Source organism: Pelodiscus sinensis, chromosome 3 (assembly GCF_052426305.1).
Source record: "Pelodiscus sinensis isolate ZL-2025 chromosome 3, ASM5242630v1, whole genome shotgun sequence".
NCBI classification, from domain to species: Eukaryota; Metazoa; Chordata; order Testudines; family Trionychidae; genus Pelodiscus; species Pelodiscus sinensis.
The window spans coordinates 153745079-153768798 of record NC_143054.1 but is presented as its reverse complement, the minus strand read 5'-3'; the positions used below and the strand labels follow the sequence as shown (position 1 = coordinate 153768798).

At 48.4% G+C, this 23720-nt stretch overlaps 1 protein-coding gene across 1 annotated transcript in view; it reads right to left on the bottom strand.

The window, feature by feature from the left end:
- The window catches only part of SPATA17 (spermatogenesis associated 17), a 239796-nt gene that overhangs the window by 190765 nt on the left and 25311 nt on the right, over positions 1-23720 (bottom strand). Inside the window, exon 4 of the mRNA XM_006137342.5 lies at positions 16839-16889. Coding sequence (XP_006137404.3) covers positions 16839-16889 — 51 coding nt within the window. The remainder of the gene's footprint in view (positions 1-16838; positions 16890-23720) is intronic.

Sequence of the window (23720 nt, the reverse complement as noted above, 5' to 3'; positions counted from 1 at the left end):
TCCAAGATGAGATACTCTGGGACAAGACTGGCAACCCTTTGATTCTGTCCACTACAGCTACAAAGAGCTGTGTTAACTTGAGAAAATATTTTTTTTCTTTCAAATTAGAAGGCTAGCACCCACCTAATGTCCAAGCAGCTGGCACTCATTGTTGGTTTTATGGAGTTTTGGAAAGAAGATCGGTAGAAAGATGTCCTGGTTATTGTGTAACTGTGCCACTACTTGTGGTAAAAAAAAAGTCAGATGGGGGTTCAATGGATACCTTCTTGTAGAACACCTTATAAGAGGGTTCTGATGTCAATGCCCTGATCATGGAGACCCCCCATGGCTGAGGTGATTACCACTGGGAAGGAGACCTTGCATGACAGGAACAGCAGAGAACAGAAAGCTAGTGGGTTAAAGGGAACACTAGCTAGCATCAGGGACACTAGGTTCAGATGAGGCAACCAGCACTAATTCTGTATGGAAGTCCAGTCATAGTAGGAGCTCTAATGTGGGTGCTACTGAGAGGTCCAAAAGCATGAACCAGTGTTAGTGCAGCCATGCTGGGGCTACCAGAATGACCTTTTCCTTGCTTCTCTTGTTAGGAAGACTCTGTTAACCCAAGTTCTCAGTGGAAAGACATACAACAGCCTTCCTGCTCACAGGAGCAGGAAGGCATGTGACAGAGATTTTGTCAACCCATGTACTGAGCAGAACTGCTGACATTTTCTGTTCTGCCTGGACGCAAAAAGGCCCACCAGGGAAGTCCCCACCTTTAGAAGATGGTGCTGACAACCTCTGGATGGAGTGTCCACTTGTGGCAAGAGGAAAGGGACCTTTTGAAGAGATCCACCCATGCATTTCAGGCCCATGGGTGGTGTGACACCTCAAGGTGAATGGTGTACTGTATGCTTCCACAATTAGAGCGCCTCCTGGTGCAAGACTAACAAGCTGTCCCTGCCTTGCTGTTGTTGATGTAGTACACTGAGACTCTATTAGCCATCAAGAACTGCATCACTCTGCCCAGTGGGTAGGGGAGGAATGCCTGGCAGGCAAAGTGTATCATCATGAACTCCCTAACATTTGTGCAGTCCAAAATCAACCTCTTTATGAAGATTTTTCAAGATATAAAGATAAAGGGTGAAATCTTGGCCCTATTGGAATATAGAAAAACTCTCAGGGCACATCTGCACAGCAGGGCAAATGTTGAATTAAGCTATGCAACTTCAGCTATGTCAACTGTGTAGCTGAAGTTGAAATAGCTTAATTCGGTGTTTGGTGCTGTCCATACAGCAGGAAGTCAAAGGAAGAACACACTTCCTTCGACTTCCCTTTAACTCCTTGTGGAATGAGGGTTACAGGACTTGGAGTAAGAAGTCCTCCCTCTTGACATTATTTCAAAATAAAGGCTTGTAGTGTAGATGCACTCTTTCTTATTTCAGAACTAGCTGGAGTTACCCGGTGTTGCTCAGGAAAGTTGATATAACTGAGGTGAGGAGCCTGAGGGAGGGAGAAGGAAGGGAGACATGTGCCTTTCGCCAGCGCCCAAACCTGCCCTCCATTTCTTTGTCCCTCTGCGGGCCTTAGTGAGTGACTGTCCCTGCCACTTCCCCAGGGAAGCTGCTTCTCACTGCACTGCCAAGCTCCATGCAGCCCCAGGGAGAGGCATCGGTCTCTCATCTCTTCCCTCCCACAGTCCCTTAAAACCTTCTTCTGGATGAAAGGTTATCCCATGCAAAGTTTGGTTGTGGTAGCTCTTATAGTGTCAAAGGGTATGTCTACACTACCCCGCTAGTTCGAACTAGCGGGGTAATGTAGGCATACCGCACTTGCAAATGAAGCCCGGGATTTGAATTTCCCGGGCTTCATTTGCGTAAGCGGGGAGCCGCCATTTTTAAAACCCCGCTGGTTCGAACCCCGTGCCGCGCGGCTACACGGGGCACGAACTAGGTAGTTCGAACTAGGAAATGAGGAGTAACGGTAGTTTGAACTAGGAAGCCTAGTTCGAACTACCTAGTTCGTGCCCCGTGTAGCCGCGCGGCACGGGGTTCGAACCAGCGGGGTTTTAAAAATGGCGGCTCCCCGCTTACGCAAATGAAGCCCGGGAAATTCAAATCCCGGGCTTCATTTGCAAGTGCGGTATGCCTACATTACCCCGCTAGTTCAAACTAGCGGGGTAGTGTAGACATACCCTAAGTTATTAAAGCACAAACATACAAACATTCTCCTTTATATGTTATAGATAAGAGAAGGTTACTCACCCTATGCAGGTTCAAGATGGTTATTCCTGTCGGTGCTCCACCTTAGGTCTTTAGAGCGCTGCTGAGTGGCTAGTTGGAGATTTACAGTAGCAGTGCCCTCTGGTAGGCTGCGCATGCAAGTCAGACGGTTGCTACCATGCATGTGCAGCCAACCATCCCTTCAGTTACTTATCTGCCCTGGAAGGAGAAATCAACATGTCCGAAGCAGAGGGGAGGAAGGGTGGGCGGTGGAGCACCTTCCGGGGCAACCATCTTGAAGAACCTCTGTTACTGCACAGGGTGAGTAGCCTATTCTTCTTCTTCGAGGAGTGTCCCTGTGGGTGCTCCACATTAGGTAACTATAGAGCAGTACCTGTAATGGGAAGGCAGGTGCTTCGGCTAAATGCTGTGTTGGACCTCGGTCAGGACCGTATGTCCGAATTCAGTGCCCTGTTTCAAGTAAGTGTCGAGGGCATAGTGTCTGGTGAAGGTGTGTGCGGAAGACCAAGTTGCAGCTCTGCAAATGTCTGTGAGAGGAATGCTACTAGGTAAGCTGTAGAGGTTGCCATGGCCCTGGTGGAGTGTGCTCACAATTGAAGTGGAGGCTCCTGGTTAAAACTGGAGTAAGCCAGGCAGATACAGTTAACAGTCCATCTGGGTAGACGCTGGGTAGAGATTTGCATGCCAGGGATCTTTCAGCAGTGGAGATGAAAAGTCTGTCTGTTTTATGAATTGTTCTTGTCCTTTCCAAATAGAAGGCAATCGCTCAGCGCATACCACGTGTGTATCATTTAGCTTCTTCAGCGGTGGCCTGAGGCTTTGGGAAGAAAGTAGGTAACACTGCAGGTTCATTGCAATGAAAGGAAGTAAGTATCTTTGGTAAGAACTTTGAGTGTGGTCACAGAACCACCCTGTCCTTATGAAATATCATGAATGATGGGTCAGCCATTAGTGCCCCAATTCCCTCACCCTTCTGGCTGATGCAAAAGTGATCAGCAAAGCCACCTTCATTGAGAGGTGAAGCACTGAGTATGTAGCCTGTAGTGGGGCCTATTTGAAACCCAGGAAGTGGGCGGGCGAAGCCCGTCCATTTCTAAAAGCCCCTCCCCCAGCCTTGAAGGAGGGACGACTGGACCTGGGGATCAACTAAATACTTGGGACGAACAATGAAAAACACGGTCAGGGGGTGCGGGTCACAGGGTCAAAACAAGAGAACTGGATGGGGACACCGAGCAGAGAACCCCGAACAGTACCCACTGTTCCTCAAAGCTGTCGATGGAGCAAATGGATGCCGCCCAGAGGAACTCTGCCAGGATACATGACACTAGGGATGAATGGAAATAGACCCCACAGTCGCAGGGAATCCCCTCGTCTAGCATCCTCTTCCTGGTGTTGTAGATGGCCGTTTTAGCTAAGGCCAAGAGGAGGTTGACGAGGAGGTCCTGTGACTTTGTGGGGCCACAGATTGGGTGTGCGTAAATGAAAAGGTGTGGGGAAAAGTGCAGCCAGAACCTCAGTAAGGGTATGTCGACACTACCACCCTAGTTTGAACTAGGGTGGTAATGTAGGCAACCGGAGTTGCAAATGAAGCCCGGGATTTGAATTTCCCGGGCTTCATTTGCATACAGCCGGGCGCCACCATTTTTAAATGTCCGCTAGTGCGGACTCCGTGCCGCGTGTAGCCGCGCGGCACGGAGTCCGCACTAGCGGACATTTAAAAATGGCGGCACCCGGCTTTATGCAAATGAAGCCTGGGAAATTCAAATCCCGGGTTTAATTTGCAACTCTGGTTGCCTACATTACCACCCTAGTTTGAACTAGGGTGGTAGTGTAGACATACCCTAAGAGATTCTGGAGGAGCCGGAATAGGGGCTGCAACAAGGTGCATTCAAGGTAGACATACACCAGGTTTTCCCTCACGCTGCAGAAAGGGCAGGTGTCCGGGATGGGGGTGAACTGCGCCAGGTACACGCCCGTGCTCACGGCTCCGTGAAGGAGCTGCCACCTGATATCCCCAATGGGCCGCGGGATTAAGGTGGACTATACGCTGGCCCATCGGGGTTCCCCACCCTCAACGGGTCTTAGGTAGTCCCGGCACTTGGTATAAGGGCGGGACACGAGGATGGGGAAATTTAAAGTGTGGAGTACGAGCGTGTACAAAAGTTCTCTAGGCGCGGTTCAAAAGCAAACCAGCTGTAAGTTTTGCAGCCGGCTGGGGGTCCAAGGGCGGGGAGGTCGGGGGGGGGGCCCACGGAATAGGGGCCCGATAAAAAGGGATGGGGGGTTTGCAGGAAGGGAGGGGCAGGGTGTACCCTTTCACACGGATCACTGCAGGAAGTTGAGAGCGGGCTGTGGCAAAGCTGCTTTCACCTCCTGGAGTAGGCTCAGAAAGGTTCGGAGGGTGGAGAGCCCCATGCACTGAGCAAGCGCTCGGGGATCCACCCAGTCCCCCCCGTCGTAGTCCAGGAGGTCTCCAACCATAGTGGTTTCTGCCAGGATCAGCCTCCGGCGCACCGAGGGAGACTCCGCCACCTGCACGCACAAGGCTGGATTGTGGAGCAGGGGCTCCACGAGGAGGTCTGCTCCCTCGGTGGCCACAACGGACCTGGTCGCCGAAAACAGCTTCCAGGTCTGGAGGAGGTCCTGGTAGAATTCCGGCAGACCTGGTAGACCTTCTGAGAGGTCTCGCGGAAGACTCCTCGGGTGGATAAAAAAGAGCTGCTGGTCGTATCGGAGCCCTCGGAGGTGGCGGAGGAAGGCGCGTGCAAAGGTGCTCCATGCCGGACTACCTGCACTAAAGAGGAATCTCTGCAGGGCCTGGAGATGGAAGGTCCAGACCTGGCTGCGCACGCAGACCAGGCCCTGCCCCCCCCCCTCCAGGGGGAGTGACAAGACCCCTGCAGAGACCCAGTGCAGTCCTGGCCAAAAGAACTCCAAAGCTGTCCTCTGGAGCTTGGCCAGGACCTCCGGGGCCAGGGTGCAGGGTGTTGAGCCGGTGCCAGAGCATGGACAGGACCAGCTGATTTAGCACCAGTGCCCTCCTGCGAAGGGAGAGACACTGGAGCAGTCCTGCCCATCTCCACAACTGCTCACCGACCCTGGCATCCAAACCTTGCCAGTTTTCTGGCAGAGAAGGATGCATGGCGGATAAATAGATGCCCAGATAGAGAAGCGGACCCGCGCTCCACCTGATGGCCTGAAGCGCGGGTGGGAGGGAGCCAGCCCGCCACCCGTTCCCGACCACCAGGCCAGAGCTCTTGACCCAGTTGACCTGGGCAGAGGAGGCTGCCGAGTAGACGGCTTGGCAGGACTCCACCCGCACCAGGTCGCCCGGGTCCTGGACCACGAGGAGCACGTCATTGGCGTACGTCGACAGGCCCAGTCGCAGCTCCGGCTCTCGGAGCACCAACCCCGTCAACCTCCTATGGAGGAGATGGAGGAAGGGCTCGATCGCCAGAGCGTACAGCTGGCCCAACAGTGGACACCCCTGACGTACTCCCCGCCCAAAGCTGACCGGCTCGGTCAGGATCCAGTTGAGCCTGACCAAACACTCCGCGAGAGCGTACAGCACCCGGAGAAAACCCACAAAATGGGGCCCGAAGCCGAAGGCCTGCAGGGTGCCCAGGAGATACCCATGATCCATCCTGTCGAACGCCTTTTCCTGGTCCAGGGACAGGAGGGAGAATGACAAGCCGTCCCAACACCCAAGCTCCAAGAGATCCCGGACCAAATACAGGTTATCAAAAATGCTATGGCCCGGGACGGTGTAGGTTTGGTCAGGATGGATGACGTCCGCCAGCACGGACCACAGTCACAGCGAGATGGCTTTTGCTACAACCTTGCTGAAGAGTGAGAAGGGATGCCAGTTCCGTAGGTCGCGAAGGTCCCCCTTCTTCGGCAATAGGGCAAGCACCGATCGCCTGCATGACAGAGGGAGGACCCCGCTCTCCAAGGACTCAGCCCAGACAATGACGAGGTCTGGGCCGAGGATGTCCCAGAACACGTGGTAGAACTCCACAGTCAGCCCGTCCATGCCCGGGGTTTTATTGTTGGGCATGAGACGGAGGGCTTCCAAGAACTCGGCCAGAGTGAAAGGCAGCTCCAGCCGGTCTCGGTCGCCTGCGCTGATCGTCGGGAGCTCGGTCCAGAGCACCTTGCAGTCAGATCTGGGGAGAACAAACTGGCGTAGAAGGCCCTGGCCCTTCCACGCGTCTCCGCCGGATCCATGAGGGGGGTGCCGTCCTCCGCCAAAAGGCAGGTAACGTGCTTTTGGCCCCCCTCCTTTTCTCCAGGGCGTAGAAGAAGCGGGAGCTGTGATCCATCTCCTGAAGAAGCTGGATGTGAGATCGAACTTAAGCGCCCTGGGCCCTGTGATCTTCCAGGACCCAGAGCTCCTCCCGCTTCTCCTAGTACGCCTTGCGGAGGGATGGATCCTCGGGGGCGGACGCCAGGTGCCCCTCAAGCTTCAAGACCTCCCGTTCCAGCTGCTCTATCGCCACATCCCTCTGCTGGCTGGTGCCCCGGGAGCAGTCGCGGCAGAAGAGCTGGGTGCGCACCTTCCCCACATCCCACCATCGCCACGCTGAGGGAAAGGCGGGCTGCTGCCCCCGCCAGGCCTGCCAGAACTCCCAGAAGGACGCCACAAAGCCCATGTCCTCCAGCAAGCTATTATTAAAGTGCCAATAGGCCGGCCCGAGCCTCTCAGAACTCAGAGAGGCTTTCACGGCCACCAGATGGTGGTCCGTGAACAGGGCCAGCCGGATGCTGGAGGAGTGGGCTCGTGCCAAATGGAACCGGGAGAGGTAAATGAGATCCAACCGGGAGTGGCTCGACCGATCATCCCTCACCCGGACGTATGTAAAGGTGGTGCTGTCGTCCGGGTGGTGGTCTCGCCGGACGTCCACCAGGGAGTGATGGTCCACGATCTCCCTGAGGACTTCTGCTGTGGCCTGGCAGTTCGCGAGTCCTACACGGTCCCGGTCATTGAGAGTGGTGTTGAAATCCCCGCCCAGGACCAGACACTCGCGAGGATCCAGAGTGCCGAGGAAGGTGGCTGCCTGCCGGTAAAAGGTGACCTGGTCCAGGCCCACGTTCGGGGCCTAGACGTTGACCAAGTTCAACGTCAGACCCTCCACATGGGCCCGGAGGAGCAGCAGGCAGCCCGGGACAACCTCAGCGATCCCCAGCACCTCGGGCCGTAGGGCAGGGGAGAACAGGGTGGCCACACCAGCCGAGCGAGCGCCGAGGTGGCTAAAATGCACCCCGTCCCCCCACTCCAGCCACCAGCCACCCTCGACGGCTGGAGTCGTGTGGGTCTCCTGCAGGAAAGCCACTGAGTACCCCCCCTCCCGAAGGAAGGAGAGCACCTGGCTCCTGCGGAGACCCACCCTACAGCCCCGGGCATTCAATGTAGCAATGGTGGTGTACTTCATAGCGAGGGCTGGGGTGGATCCTCATGGGCGTGGTGATTGTCGGCCTCCCGCAGGCCTCGCAATAAGCCGCTCCCTGACCCGAAGGCAAGGAGAGCGTCACAGAATTTGCGGGACCGCCGGTAGGCCGTGATGTCCCACCTCTTGGTCCCTCTCCCCTCCTGCAAGAGGGCCCTTGTGGCCCCCAAGATAGAATGGAAGTCCCCCCAGCGCTGAAGGGCGAGCTCCACCTTCCCTTTAGACCTGCGGGTTTCCGCAAGGAATTGGTGGAGCTCAGCCCCCAACGCTGAGGGGGTACCGGACATTTCCTTCGTCTGGGCCCCCTGAAGGACCTCGCGAGCCACAGAGATGGGCAAACCGGGGTCCGAGTTCCAGCGCGGCGCCAAGAACGACGGTGCTGCACTTCCCGCTCCTGACCCCGGCAAGGGAAGGGGCGGCGGAGGGAACAGAGCAGCCCCTATGGAACTGGGAATTGGGGACACAAATACCACCCCCTGAGAGCCGCCTGCAGGTAGCAGGAACGAGACGGCTCCCGTGGGGGTGGCAGTAATAGAGGGATGTAAGGGCAATTGGGAAGGGGCAGGCATCACAACGGAGGCGGGAGCAGAGGGGAGTTGGGGGGGAGATAGCGGGGGAGCGGATTCCACAGCAGGGGCGGGAAGAGGGGCGGGCTCAGTGCCGGGCAACGGGTCAGGGGTGGAAAAGAAAGCATCGGTAACGGTTGGGGAGGGATCGGGAACGGAAGGGGATTCGGGGCTGGAAACAGGTTCATGAAGGGCAGGGTCGGGACCAAGGGCATGAGCAGAGGGGAGGGAAGAGTCAGGGTGGGAAAAGGAATGGACATTGTGGGCAGGGTCAGAGGGAGGGTCCCCCGAGTTTGGGCCACCGAGCTGCGGCGCCTCCTCAGTGGGAACTAGGGGGGCAGGAACAGGAAGGGTGGGTTGTCGCCCCGACCTGTCCACGGTAGAAGGGGCGTCCCCAGGCTTGAGACACGGCCTCTCGGCACCAGTCGTCGCCCCTAAAGGCTCGATGATTTCGGTCCCGGTGCTCGAGTCGGCCGGGCTGGTGGGTAGCACCAGGAGCGCCCCGAGTGTGAGGACGGGGTCGACCACCTGGGGCATAGGGTAAGGGTCAGAGTCAGGGAGAGGAGGGGGCGGCGCCACAGTGGCGCCGCCCAGACCGAGGCCCACTAGCGGAGGGTCGTCATCCCCCTGGGTAAGCGGGGTCAGACCCAGGGCCTCGATCTCCTCGAAGATGGAGCTCAATTCCATCGTCTCGGCCCCGGAGCCCTCCTCGGCGGTAATGGCAGAGGGCTCAGCTGGTACCAGGGCCGGGGGAGCTCCACCCGAGGCCTCCTCAGGAGTGAGCTCCGCAGGGGGGACGATGCCATCCCCCCTCGCTGCCACGGCATCCTCGGCTGGTTGACGGTTGAGACATAGCAGGTTGGTCAGTGGCCTGTCTTTGTCTAATTTGTCGTTACCTCCTCCTATTGTCAAAATACCTCAGAGCTTGATTGAAGGGCAAAGATTTGTATCTCCGATTAAAATATCTGTTCTGCTTCAGTTTGACTGCAGGAACATGTATGCCAAAAGTTTTCAGCATCGCCCTGGAATCTTTAAGGGTACGTCTAGACTACATGGCTCTGTCGACGGAGCCATGTAAAATAGTTTACTCGGCATAGTCAATGAAGCGGGGATTTAAATAATCCCAGCTTCATTAAAATAAAAATGGCCGCTGACAATCAGCTGATCCGGCATAGCACGGCAGTCTAGATGTGGCACGGTCGACAAGGGAAGCCTTTGTTGACTGCACTGCATCTAGACTACCGCGCTGTGCCGGATCAGCTGATCGTTGGCACAGTGTGGCGGCCATTTTTATTTTAATGAAGCAGGGATTATTTAAATCCCCACTTCATTGACTATGCCAAGTAAACTATTTTACATGGCTCCATCGACAGAACCATTTAGTCTAGACGTACCCTAAGTGAATGGAGGGACTCATCTGTGGTATCTGCAAACAGCTTTGATCCTTGGGAAGGGGAGATCTTCTACCGTGGCCTGTACCTCATGGGGAAAACCTGACAAATGAAACCAGGAGGACCTTCTCATCACAATGGTAGTCGCAATCAATCATGATGCTGTATTGACTGCGTTAAGAGTGGCTTGTAGCGCCATACAGGAAATCAGAATGCCCTCATTTATGTTGGCTGTGAATTGCTCTCTTTTATCTTTGGATAAGTTGTCAATAAAGAGTGAAAGCTATTCAAAGATATGGTGGTTGTACTTTGCCAACTTTGCCGTGTAGTTTGATACATGGAGCTGAAGGGAGGCTGAGGAGTAGGCATTTCTTCCTATGAGGGCTTCCTTATCATATGGAGTGGTAGCGTGGCACTCTGTATGTCGCTCTGATTAACTGCATCTATTACTATCAAGTCAGGGGATGGGTGGGAAAAGAGAAAATCCATGATGCCAATGATGCTGAATGGGGAACCGTCGGTGCCACATGCTTATGCCTCTTCAGTGCCGGTGGCAGCATGGGTACCAACAGTGCCATATGAGGCTTAGCCTTCTTTGGTGCCGGCGGTGCCTTGGTGGAAGATGGCTTGATCTTCTCTTTCTTCGGCACTGATGTGTATGCTGACAGTGCCAGTGGCACAAGTTTAGACTTGGCTTTGCTGGGCGCTTTGGTGCTCAGCTTTGTTAGGTACTTGGTCCTTCAGAAATTGTTGATGCTGGACAGTCCCAGAACCGCCCTGTCCAGAGCCATAGCAGGGATCAGAGAAGGGGGTTCTTGCTCCCATTTTTTGGAGGGAGAGTCACCTTTCCCCGAGGAATGAGATCTCTTCCTAAATTGCTCAGAGGAAGAGTCTCTTGAGGTAGAGCTGGCAGATATGGCCCTTTCAGACATGGCCAAGGGGGACAGCTGGCATGGGGGAGAGGAGTACTCTGGGTCTGAGGCTGGTCTCACCATTTTCATGAGTGATAGAAGTTTTAGTTGAAGCTCCCTGCCTTCCATGTGTGATCCATTAACTATCTGCAATGCTGGCACAGTGGGGTAGCATGTGCCTGACCCAAACAGCGCACACACAGGAATGACTGAGACAGGGATAGGTAGCCTGCTGGCAAGGCAATGTTTGAATTCTGGGGAACCAGGCATCCCAGGTAGTAAAAGTCTGCAAAGCCAAAAAATGGTAACTGTATAACAGGAGAAAAAGGTGTTTGTTTGTTTTTTAATTTGAAGAAAAAACCTTAACTCTAAACTAGAAAGAACTGTAATGCAAACTAGGTAAGTAAAAAGGAAATATTCAAATTTTCCAAGTATGTAATAAAATAAATTAGATAACAACTGCGGTTCTGACAAATGTCGGCAACGGTAGAGAAGGAACTGAAGGGATGGTAGGTTGCACATACATGTTAGTGATACTGCACATACCGTCTGCCTCGTGTACACGGCCTACCGGAGGGCACTGCTACCATAAATCTCCAACTAGGCACGCAGCAGTGCCCAAAAGACCTAAAGTGGAGCACCCACAGGAACACTCCTCGAACAAGAATGTCAGTTATACCTATCGCATAAGGGACCTTTACAATTCATCAAGTCAAGTCCCTTGCCCTCATATTAGGACCAAGTACCATCCCTGACAAATATGCCCCAGATCCCTAAATGGCCCCCTCAAAGATTGAACTCACAACTCTGGATTAAGTAGGCCAATGTTCAAATCACTAAGCTATCCCTCCCCACAGCAGCTATTCTGAAATAACGCTGCTCTGTAGGCATACCCTCAGTGTTTTGGCTGTGGTCAGGATTTCACCACAAGTGTTACATTCTGCTCTCTAATACATCATTGTAAATATAGGGTAACTCTAAGGACTTCAATTGGAGTACTTTGGATATATGCTAGCGTAAATGAAAGTAGACTAGATTTCAAAGTTTTTAATGATGAGTCCATTTTCCTATTTGTGTATGTCCTATTTGTCCACATGAAGGTATGAATCTACATAATGCAAGCTGTTTAAAGAATAAGGTATATCTCCAACATTTTAAACAAAGGGTCTGTTGATATTAAAATTTGCTGAAAATTTTGCTTTTGTAAAAGAGTGCAATATTTAATAATTATATTGCTTTTTAATTTCAAGGTGAATGTTTTCAAACTTCTAAAAAACACAACTCTATATGCCCTTCAAAGTAATTAGCAAGTTGCAACAATGATTGGTACAAAACAATTATTGTCATTGATCAGCACCGAACAGATAATTTTAAACAAAGTCATTGTGTGCTCAGCAGATTACAGCTTGTTAACAGGCAAGTTCTAAATGACCTCTTAAGCTAGTGAAATCAATGATGCATATTCCTCATTAAGTAACATCAAAATGTAAGTGGTCTTATAAATAATGTTTATTTTAAGCACTAAAACAAATGGTAAAACCTTGATATATCAAAAGCCATCTGCTCATGGAGATTTTTTATATGATTATTTTATTTTGAGAGGATTATTTTGGTTGCTGAATATTCACAGCAACCTTAAATTGTCCAGACAGAAAGACAAAAATATATCACAGCTCAATATGCAAAAAGTAAAACTGATTCATGGAAAATAAATTCAATATGATAAGCTTATATTTTAATCAATTTCTGAATGTTACGCTTTTTATGGAGGTCAGAGACAGATAACAGTGACTAGGGCCAAAGAATCTAGAGAGATGGAGATGGGAGTCATTTTTTGAACATGACTGCAGTGAATATACCTTAGTATTGAATGTTACTCCTACCATGGGCATCTGGTGGCTTAGGTGAGGGAAGGCATTGCCTTCTGAAACTGCCAACCAGGCCCTGCACACACTCTGCCCCCAGAACACCTGTTGTAGGAGTTCTGAGGATGGAGTGTTGCTGCTCACAGGGCCTACCCTCCCTGTATTCCGGGCTGGGGAGGCTGGAACTACGCAGCCGCCTCCCTCTCAGTAGCTCCAGGAGCCACACTGCATAGCCTCCTCTCTTCCCCGCAGTGTTCCAGGGAGGCAAGGGAGCCATGCACTGCACACATGCTCCTTCCCCTCTCTTCCCCTCCCCCGCTGCTTCGAGGAGGTGGGAGAGCTGTCCTGCATGCTCACGCTCCCTCGCCTCTCTTCCCTTCCCTGGTGCTCTGGGGAGGCCTGGGCGCACTCAACGCACTGCCCTGCCTCCTCCCCTTCCGAGGGGGACGCATTCAGCAAACTGCCCACCCTCCACTCCTGAGTCTCCTAGCCCCAGATGCACCAGCCACCCAAGATTCCTACCTACTATTAAAGTTTTAGGTCTTTTTCTGAGCAAACACAGGAAATGTAATCAACTAGTCTGATAGCCCTGGTCGACACTAGGGAATTATTTCAAAATAACTCCCCCTATTTTGAAAGAACAAGGTAAGCGTCCAAACTACCAAGCCCGTTATTTCAAAATAAATGTCTTGTTATTTTGAAATACTAACTCCTGCTTCTAAAGAGGAATAACACTTATTTCAAAATTGTTTTTTTGAAATACTGTAACACTCAGCTGCTATTTTGAAATAATTGGCCTCCAGAGGCTTCTCACAGCTGCCCTTGTATTCCCATTCTCAGCAGTCTTTAAAGCTCAGCCCCATGATGCTCTCACACAGGGACTCCTTGATCCTTCTCACAAGGTTCCTGGAGAGATCTGCCTTACTCCAGCCTCCATGGTGGGACACCGTCCCTCAACAAGTCAACACTAAGGAGGCTGGGGTCATGGAAACACACAGCAGTGCTGCTTACAGCACAGAGTCATGCCCTCACTTAGACAGCATCCACTCCCGGTCAAACATGGCAATGTGGAGGATACCAATCCCCTGCATGGAAACCTGCCAGAGGGAGGAAGTGAAAGGGAACCTAGTAACACACTCTTCCACAAGTGACCTCTGTCATTCACACACACCTCTCCCAATACCCTTTCCCCACAGTGGGCAGGGACAGAAATTCCCTCTCTATGGGATGCAGCCAGTGATGGATCCTGTGTGTGTGTGGGATGCTGAAGGAAGCTGAGCTACCCCATCCCCTGCTCCTGCCAACAAGCTTCTGGCTTGGATGGCACATTTCCAGGCCTGCTTGTCCCCAGGATGTAGAGGTGCCGAGGCTCCCCTGGGATGTCCGTGCCCCTGCAGAAAAGTGTCCGTTGTATAGGCAACAGATGGCCTTACTTGAAGCACATCACCTTGAGTATCAGCTGAGGGATCAAAACTAGGCTTCTTGAACAGTGTCTCCTGGAATGACTGCCCATGTCACTTTTCTTCTCAGCTGGGGCAGCTGCAAGCATGGCGTGCAAGCTCACAGCAGGCTGCCACCACCGGGGGGATGTTGCACTCACTGAAGTCCAGACTGGTGATGAGACCCTGGAGCCTTCCCTTTACATGGCCAAATGCACACTTCACCACCATGTGATACTTGCTGAGCCTGGCCTTGAAGTTTTCTTTGGTGGTGTCCAGGCTGCCCATGTAAAGCTTCATCAGCCAGGGGAGCAAGGGATAGGTTTGTTGCTCAGGATGCACATGGGCATATCGATGTCCCCAACCCTGATGGTGCCGACAGGGGAAAAAGTGCTGGCGTTCATCCTATGGAAGAGGCTCAAGTTCTGGAATACGTGGGCATTATGCACATTCCCTGACCACCCAACGTAAATGTCCATGAACCGTCCATTGAAAAGTAACCCTTTCTATTGATGTATTCAGAAGCATGGTGGTCGGCAGCCAGGATGGAGATGTGGATGTCATCAAAACCCCGCTCCTGCAGTTGGAGAAGCCCATGGCAGCAAAGCCAGCGATGATGGGGTCCAGGTTGCCCAGGGCGATGACCCTCCATAGCAGGATGGCATTGATGGCTTTGACCACCTATTGAATCATAGGGTTATAAATGACCTCAGGAGGTCACCAAGTTTAACTCCCTGCTCAAAGCAGGACCAGTCCCAACTCAATCACCCTAGCTAGGGCTTTGTTAAGCTGGCACTTAAAAACCACTAGGGATGGAGAGTCTACTACCTCCCTAGGTAACCCATTCTAGTGCTTCACAAGCGTCCTAGAAAAATAGTGAAATAGTGAAACTTGCATGAGCACAGCCCCGACTCTGGATTTCCCCACACTGAACTGGTTCCCCAGGAGCAATTGCTGGTTGGCATGGCGAGCTTCCATAGGCTGATGGCGACACACTTCTGCAGGGGGTGGAGGGTCGCAGATGAGTGTTCTATCACCTGAGGGCAGGAGCGAGCCACTCATAGAGCTCCAGGAATGTGGCCTTCCACATGCAGAAATTCTGGAACCACTGCTGGTTGTTCCACCACTGCAGGATGATGCAGTCCCACCAGTCAGAACTAGTCTTCTTCTGCTAGAAGTGGCCTTTGACAGTGTGCAAAAAATGGAGGGGAATTAGGTGCATCATGAGCACCAGTGCCTGGGTGAAAAGGTCTCCTGGTCTGAGCTGCTCATTGTGGTCCTGAAGCATTATGTGGGCAGTATGCATGGAGTGAGCCATGAAGCTCAGCATGAAGCCCAAGAGCCTGGCATTGCTTTGCAGCAGAATAAAGAGGCCAGAAGAAAATGAAGATCTCATTCCAAAGATTATTCATGGGCTTAAAGAAACACATATGCTTAAATGTGTTGTTGGCTTAGTACCCAGTGGTCCACGAATGTAATATTTTATCCTTTAATCACTTGTGTAATGGATACAATAGATTTTGCAGTTTTCCTTTTGAGAAACTTTATTATTCTCTATTTTTATTAAATGAAGTACAAGAATTGTTTGCATTCTTCTTTGACTAAAGAATTACTGATTATATCATCAATGAGGTTTACACATTCTATTCCTATGCATTTAGTCACTTGTATTCATTTTGTTGCGTCTGTGACAGGGTCATGCCAGGCACTAACATGTATCCGATTTCTCTTACAAAAGGTATAAATAGCAGAGCATTTTCCTGTACTTCCTGTAGAGTTTAAAATATTTGCAATATTATAAACTAATGAAGTAATTACATTGTCCATTACAAGACCAAAGATACTGTCATATAATAGCTGCTCAGTAACCTGGGTGAAATGCATTTTTTGGTCTGGTTCCTAGCGAATAAGTATCCACACTGCACAAACTACCATTGCTATTTGCCACCCTTCCTGACAGTCTCATCAGAGAAGAATGGGCCTGGAGACTGAACTACCCAACCACCTGTATTCCTGCAGTATAAGGATAAAGGCTGTGACCACTGTCTGTTTTCACTTCCTCTCAGAGATATCCAATAGCTTCCAGTTTCCTCCTACACACTGATTCATTGGTCCACATCTCAACCAGTTATAAATATGCCCAATTTGCTAGTCAAAGGTAGAGAAAAGAAATGCACAACTTAAATTGGAATGTAAAGCAGATGATTTTCCATATGAAACAATCAGACTTATAACAGAATTAGAATATCGTAAGTTGAGACAAAATCTAGCTATTAATTAACTGTCTTTGCAGGTGTTATAGGCTATTAAAGTCTACTCCACTCAGTTCTTTCCTGACTGATTAAAACCACAATGTTAGTAAAAACAAACATTCTTGGTGTTGTTATAAGTTTATTTTAATTGACCCAAATGTATTTTGCAAATTGATTCAATCAGATGCCCTATCAATTCATGGGGGTAATGTGCTCTATGAATATTAAACTACTGCAGTTCATAAAAGCTGAAATATGGCAGTGACTAATATGACATACTACCATATTATCTAATAATACATAAATTCATGGAAGTTCTACTAATTTATTACAAAACAATAGAACGGAAAAGTTAAGTTAAAGATGTTATAGACAAAGATATCACAATATGATTTGGATGAGTTAGGCAAAGTTGTAATTTACAGAGATGGGAATTCAGCTTACGTTTGAACATTTACACATACATTCATGCAAATATGTGGGTTACTTTTTGGTATTTTCATCTTTTATCACCCTACATTAAATGGTACAAGAATCTACATACAAATGTCTTAAATCTAGCAGTAATTTTCAAATACCACCATGATTACTTAGTGTAACTTTAATTTTTAACTATATGCTATTTCCTCCCCTTTGCCATCAGCATATCAATCAAGTTTATATATTCTGGTTTGCTCATTTTATTAAAAGCAAATTCAGAGCACAATTGACTTTTCATTTGTTTAACAAGTGAAGAAATATTTACCCTGACAGCCATTTCATTGTAGAAATTCATCTTCATAATAAAATATGCTGTCTGTGAATCAAGAAAAAAAAGATGGCATACATTTCAGTTACACAAAGACAGTGCTCCTAGTTTTACATATAAAAGATAAGAATCTTTATACATAATACATAATAAGAGTTCTAGGCATAGAAAGAATAAAATCAAACTTTATATTGAAGAGATAGGCTTCCTAATACATAATGCAGGCTTAACCAGAAAAATCTATGGTAGTCAAACTAGGAGCTAATGGAGATATATGATCATAAAATGCTCTCCGCTGAGTTTGATAATCAATGGTGCCCTACTGAGAGTAGAATAACAAAGCAGAAATATTCACAAGTGCTGGTGACACGTAGTATTATATGATTTATTCACTGGGGTTTTTTTAGCCAAAACTCATAGAAACATAAAAGGAATTCATATTTCAAGACGTCTGATTTAATGAAAAATTCAAAGAAATGCTGTCTTCAGTTGAAATCGTTCAAGGATCTGGATGCGGTGATGGAGCAAAATTGTGCCTTCCAACCATCTGTACTAAATGTTATGTACTTAGCAGCCTCCCGAGTAATTCTGGGAATTTTGTTTCATTTAATATTCATTTTAACATCATAAGATCATAAATACAATGATACCATGTTACAGTGAATCCCCTGATATAGACAACATTTCCTAAAGTCTTGGTTTCCTTCCAATAAAGTTGAATTCCTCTCATAGTGAACAGATCCCCTGTTCTACTGAACAATCACTTGGCAGCATAGGTTATTTTAATGGATACATCACTTTAAACTAAGCTTTCACATCTGTTCTGCCCTCTAATTACAAATGCAAAATGAACATAATTCACAACTGTATCATAAAAAGTAAAATATAAGTACTTTAAATGCAAGTGTATGTTCTTTATTTAGCACAACAGGCGGCTTTTATGTTTTTTTCACATATTTTAGAGACAAATCAAAGGCAAAAGTGCTTTTCCCTGATATAGTGAATTTTCTCCCCATGGCAACAAGAATTCACTATAAAAGAGTTTCGCTGTAATTAGTGTTATTTGAATTGCCTACTCTGATCCAAAGCAAATTGTCTGTGGAGAGCAGCAGGACTGGATTATTTATCAACAGTCTGGGCAATTAAGAAACAGTTGGCTGCAATATGTTATTTACAAATGAACACAATGATGCTACTTCATTTTAAATTCTCTTTCTTCATTATATTAAGTAATGCATAAGTCCTGCAGTTTAATTAAAGTGCATTTTAAATACTTTCTTAAATATTATACTGTTCACTAATAATAGAAACATTTGCAAAGATGCAATATTTACGCCAAAAATTGCAGGAATTCTAATGTTTTAAATTTGAAAAATTTTACTTTCTATGGAAAAATATTTCAAACAGTAGCTCACAATTATGAATTAGATCAGTTAATGGCATCTGTCTTAACTTTTCTCTCCATAAATCTTTAATGAATGGTGTTAGCTCTAGACCACAAATATAGTAATGAAATATTGCATTCCATTCCCAGGAATATTCTGAAGCTGTTAAGATTAAATGGATTCAATTTTGCTTCACCGCTCATCTTTTCAGATTTAGAAAGAATGCAAAAGCTCTTGCTGGTACAGCCCATTAATGAATTATTTGTTGTTGAAAGTAGCTAGGGTCAGAAATGACCTTGGGACTCCTGTTTTGCCACTAAGCAAAAATAGTTTAAAACACCTTTTTAACTCTTCTCCTGATCTGCTGAGGAAATTCCACTTCTGAATGCTGAGGACACCTAGGCTGTGTCTACACTGGCGCGATCTTGTGCAAAAGCAGCTGCTCTTGTGCAAAAACTTGCTGCCTGTCTACACTGGCCGTGTGTTCTTGCACAAGTAAACTGACATTCTAATGTATGAACTATGCGCAAGAACTATGATGCTCCCGCTCAGGAATAAGCCCTTTTGCGCAACTATTCTTGCGCAAGAGGCCAGGGTAGACAGGCAACATGAATTTCTTGCGCAAGAAAGCCCTATGGTTAAAATGGCCATCAGAGCTTTCTTGCGCAAAAGAGCATCTACACTGGCAAGGATGCTCTTGCGCAAAAGCACATCTCTTGCGCAAAAGCACATGCCAGTGTAGACGCTCTCTTGCACAACTACTTTAATCCAAGAACTCTTGCACTAAAGAGTTTTTGTGCAAGATCACGCCAGTGTAGATGTAGCCTTACTCTTCTGAGCCGGAACACTGTTAAGGAAGGTCACTCACATAAAAAAGGTGCCTTATAAGAGCGTGATCTTACAAAAGCATGGCACTAAGGCACAGATCACTCACATGAAGAACTACTTAGACAACTTCCCTTGCTTCACAATTCTATACCTGAGGTATAGAGAAAAGGCGAGGGCCTTTTCTCCCTTCTCAAAATGTGTATCCTGCCTAACTCTCTCCAAATCCTCTCACAAGAACAAACAAAAAAACCCACAACTGTCCACATCAAGCAAAACACTCCATACCATCTACACTACCATGTTATTTTGAAATAATAACTCCCGAAATAACTATTTCAAAACAAGCTTATTCCTCTTCACAAGCAGGAGTTGATATTTCAAAATAACAAGCCCATTTCTTCAAAATAATAGACATATTAGTGTGGACGCTCACCTTGTTTTTTTTCCAAATAACTCCCCAGTGTAGACATGCCCTTAGGGACTAATACCTCTACTTTCCCTCTCTTCTACAAACTTCTTCCTCTGACAAGAGTAACAAGCTAGTAAAAATCCCAGCTGATTAAACCATCATGTATTCAATCCTGCAAGAACTATAAGTCTCACACACAAAATTTTGGACCTTACAACTTTAGGAGCTTCACAACTCAAGATCCAAGTGCAGAAGCTAGCCAAATGGGTAACAAGTTTGTTTCATAGATATGGTAACGGCATCCTAAGATTCAGTTGAAGGAAATAAAGACAGAGAAAAGTTTGCTTATCTAGACATAACAGCATTTTAACTTTTTTAATTGTACAGGTGACTATGGAAACAAGAGAATGAAGGAAGTAAGAACTGTAACAAATGTAAGGGAACTGTTAGCCCCTCACTAAAATTCAGTGGGAGTTTTTGGTTGGCCAGCTCCCAGTACCAAAAGGGGAAGGGTCCATGAGAAATCAGGGCCCTGAGACGGACAGACCCCAGAGACAATGGAAAGCAGCCAACACTCCAGCTCAGCCTGTTTGACAGGTTGGACAGGCCAGTGAGAAAATTAAGAGGCCAGGTCCCATCCTCTGTGTGAACTGGGATTTTCTGGGTCTCTCTGAGAGAAAGCAGAGAGAACTAAAAAGAGCAGGAAGAAGAGCAAGCTGTGTGGAGAGACAGACCTGCAGTGCCAGAGCCCAAGGAGCCCAGACCCTGTGCTAAGGGGCAGTCCTGCAGCAACAGAACCAGGCACACACAGCCCAAGGAGTGCAAGCTGTGCTGAGGGGCAGTTTTGCAGCAATAGAGCCAGGCACACACAGCACAAGGAGCGCAGACCCTGTGTTGAGCAGCAGACTTGCAGTGATCAGAGAGCCAGAGGGGACAGAAAAGCAACACAAGGAGCTGGAGACTGGCAAAGCAGCACAGCCTGCAGCTGGGTGTGGTGAGCAGCTGGGACCAGCAATGTGGGGGGAGAGGCTCTGGGCAGAGAGACACCACCAGCCAAGAGGCCCCGCAGGCCAGACTGGGAGAGGGGTCCTGCCACCTAGAGCCTGAGGCTGTGTGGTCACTGCCAGAGCAAGCGTGTCCAGCCTGCAGCCCCCCTGCAGCACAGCCAGGGCCTCAGAGAGAGCCCAGGAACCTATAAGGAACAGACTGTGAACTGTCCTTACACTATGCAGACAGCTGTTTGTGATGTCCCCATGTTACAGAGCAGGGCTCTGTGTTCTCATTTAACCTGTCTCATTTTTTCTTATTCTTTTCTCTTTAATCAGTTGGGCTACGTCTAGACTGGCATGATTTTCCGCAAATGCTTTTAACGGAAAAGTTTTTCCGTTAAAAGCATTTGCGGAAAAGAGCGTCTAGATTGGCACGGACGCTTTTGCGCAAAAGCACTTTTTGTGGAAAAGCATCCGTGGCCAATCTAGACGTGGTTTTGCGCAAGAAAGTCCCGATCACCATTTTCGCGATCGGGGCTTTTTTGCACAAAACAATACCGCGTTGTCTACACTAGCCCTCTTGTGCAAAAGCATTTGCGCAAGAGGGATTTTGCCCGAAGGGGAGCAGCATAGTATTTCTGCAAGAACACTGACAATCTTACATGAGATTGTCAGTGTTCTTGCGGAAATTCAAGCGGCCAGTGTAGACAGCTGGCAAGTTTTTCCGCAAAAGCAGCTGCTTTTGCGGAAAAACTTGCCAGTCTAGACACAGCTTTGATGTTTAATAAATTGATCACTGGGTCAAGAATGCATGCAGTATGAAGAGAGCACCCCGGAGTGGGGACACCTTAGCCCCTACCCCAAGTGACTACAAGGTCAGGGATTAAGCCCCAGGAAACCTGGGCCCAGCCTTGTTGGGATTTCGAGGACTCTGCTACTCAGGAGAATGGAAGGAAAGCCCTCAGAGTCAGGGAGGCTGTTGGGTAAAGGAAGTGGGAGCAGGGACTCATCCTTTCGTTGGTCCATTTCACTGGGGTAGTAGAGAAGCCAGGAAAGTTCCCCACAATAGCGAGACCATTCCCCCGCTTACACAAAGAGAGGAAATGTTAGTTTATGATCCCTAGAGGAAAAACACTGGATCCTCTGGGAATAAAATGCAAACATCCCATCAAGCCTCTGGGTTTCAACATGGAAAAGGAAGAGGAAGTTACTCACCTGTGCAGTGACTGATGGTCTTTGAGATGAGTGTCCCTGTAGGTGCTCCTCATTAGGTCAGTGTGCTGCTGCTGAGCCCATTCTCTGGAGTCTTCAGATCAGTGTCCCTGAGGCCATGCATGCACAAGCCTCAAACCATGTGCTCTTACTGTGCAGGCATCACGCGTGCATGAGCTCCCTCCTCCCCTCAGTTCCTTCTCTACCTCGAAAGCACATACTCAATGAGGAGGCCAGCATTCCGAAGTCTAGGGGAGGAAGAGCGGGTAGCGGAGCACCCTCGGAGACACTCATCTCAAAGAACATCAGTTACTGCACAGGTGATTAACCTCCTTTTAGAGAGGGAGATGTCCCCATGGGTGCTACATATTAGGTAACTACAAAACTGTATCTGTTTAAGGAGATAGGGACTTCGGATCTGGCATGAATGCAGTGGATAGGACTGCCTTAGTGAATCTGAAGGTAGAAAAAGGTCCCTGGGAAAGTGCACAATGCTTCATGAATGTATGTTGTGATGACCAGGCAGCAGCTGTGCAAATGTCTGCTTATAGGGACCTTTTAGAGAAATGCCACTGAGGTAGACATGGCTCTGGTTGGTGTGTTCTTATGTTGTCAGGAGGATTAGCAACTGATAAAGATTAAAAAAGTATTTTACAGTCTGAAATCCAGTGGGAAGGTCTCTGGGCTGTGATGGCTTGGCCTGTATTGTGATTAGTGATGGAGACAAACAATCTAGGAGAGGACCTAAACAGCTTTGTACATTGTAAATAAAAGGAACGTGCCCTGCGTAAATCCAGTGTGTACATGATTGCTTCAAATGCATTAGTGTGAGGTTTAGGGAAGAAGGTAGGCAGATGTATGGTCTGATTCAGATGGAAAGAGGATCAAACCTTTGGCAAAAATTTGTGATGAGCTTGTAAGGTGACCTTGTCTTTGAAAAAAGGTAGTGTACGGAGGATCTGCCATCAGTGCTGCAATCTCTCCTACCCATCTTGCAGAGGTAATAGCTACAAGAAAAACTGTTTCCTAGAAAGGTGCAAAAGGGAACATGTTGCCATTGGCTCAAATGCAGATTTAGTGAGAGTGTTTAAAACCAGGTCCCATGTTTGTGCTGGTGTGGTCAAATCTGGGTAAAGTGCTTCAAGGCCTTTGATGAACCTCTTAATAAAAGCATGTGCAAATACTGAGGTATTGTCTATTTTGAGATGAAAGATCGTTATAGCAGTGAGGTGTACCTTGATGGAGCTCAATGAGAGACCAATCTGTTTAAGGTACAACAAACAGTCCAAGATAACAGGTACTGAAGAATTGGATGGGTTAGCATGTTACTGTGAGCACCATCTGGAGAACCTTCTCCATTTTTGAAGATATGTTTTATAGATGCTTTGTGCTCTGCTGTGAAGTAGGATGTGTAGATCCTGCTGGGAGCACTCTCGTTCTTGTGTGGAAAACCTTTGAGGAGCCACACATTCTGGTACATTGTGTGGAGACTGGGGTGGCTGGTTTGATTCCCTGGCTGATAGAGGAGATTGCGGGGCAGAAGGATTGACGGTACTCAAGACATTCTGAACAAGAAGGGGAACCTGGGCTGACATGGATAAAAAGGTGCTGTGACAATTAAATGTGCTTTGTCGATCTGTGCCTTGACTACCACCCTGTTTATGAGGGATATCAGGGGGAAAGACATATAGGAGATGATGTGACCAGTTGAGGAGGAAGGTGTGTCTGAGGGAGCCCTTTCTCATTCCAGATCTGGAACAGAACTGCGGACACTTGGGCTACGTCTACACTGGCAGCTTCTTCCACAAGAACTCTTTTGCAGAAGAGTTCTTGTGCAAAAACTCTCCCAGAAGAGAGCATCTAAACTGGCATGTGCTTTTGCACAAGAGATGTGCTTTTGTGCTAGAGCATTCATGCCAGTGTAGACGCTCTCTTGCGCAAGAAAGCTCTGATGGCCATTTTAACCATAGGGCTTTCTTGCACAAGAAATTCATGTTGCCTGTCTACACTGGCCTCTTGCGCAAGAACAGTTGTGCAAGAGGGCTTATTCCTTAGT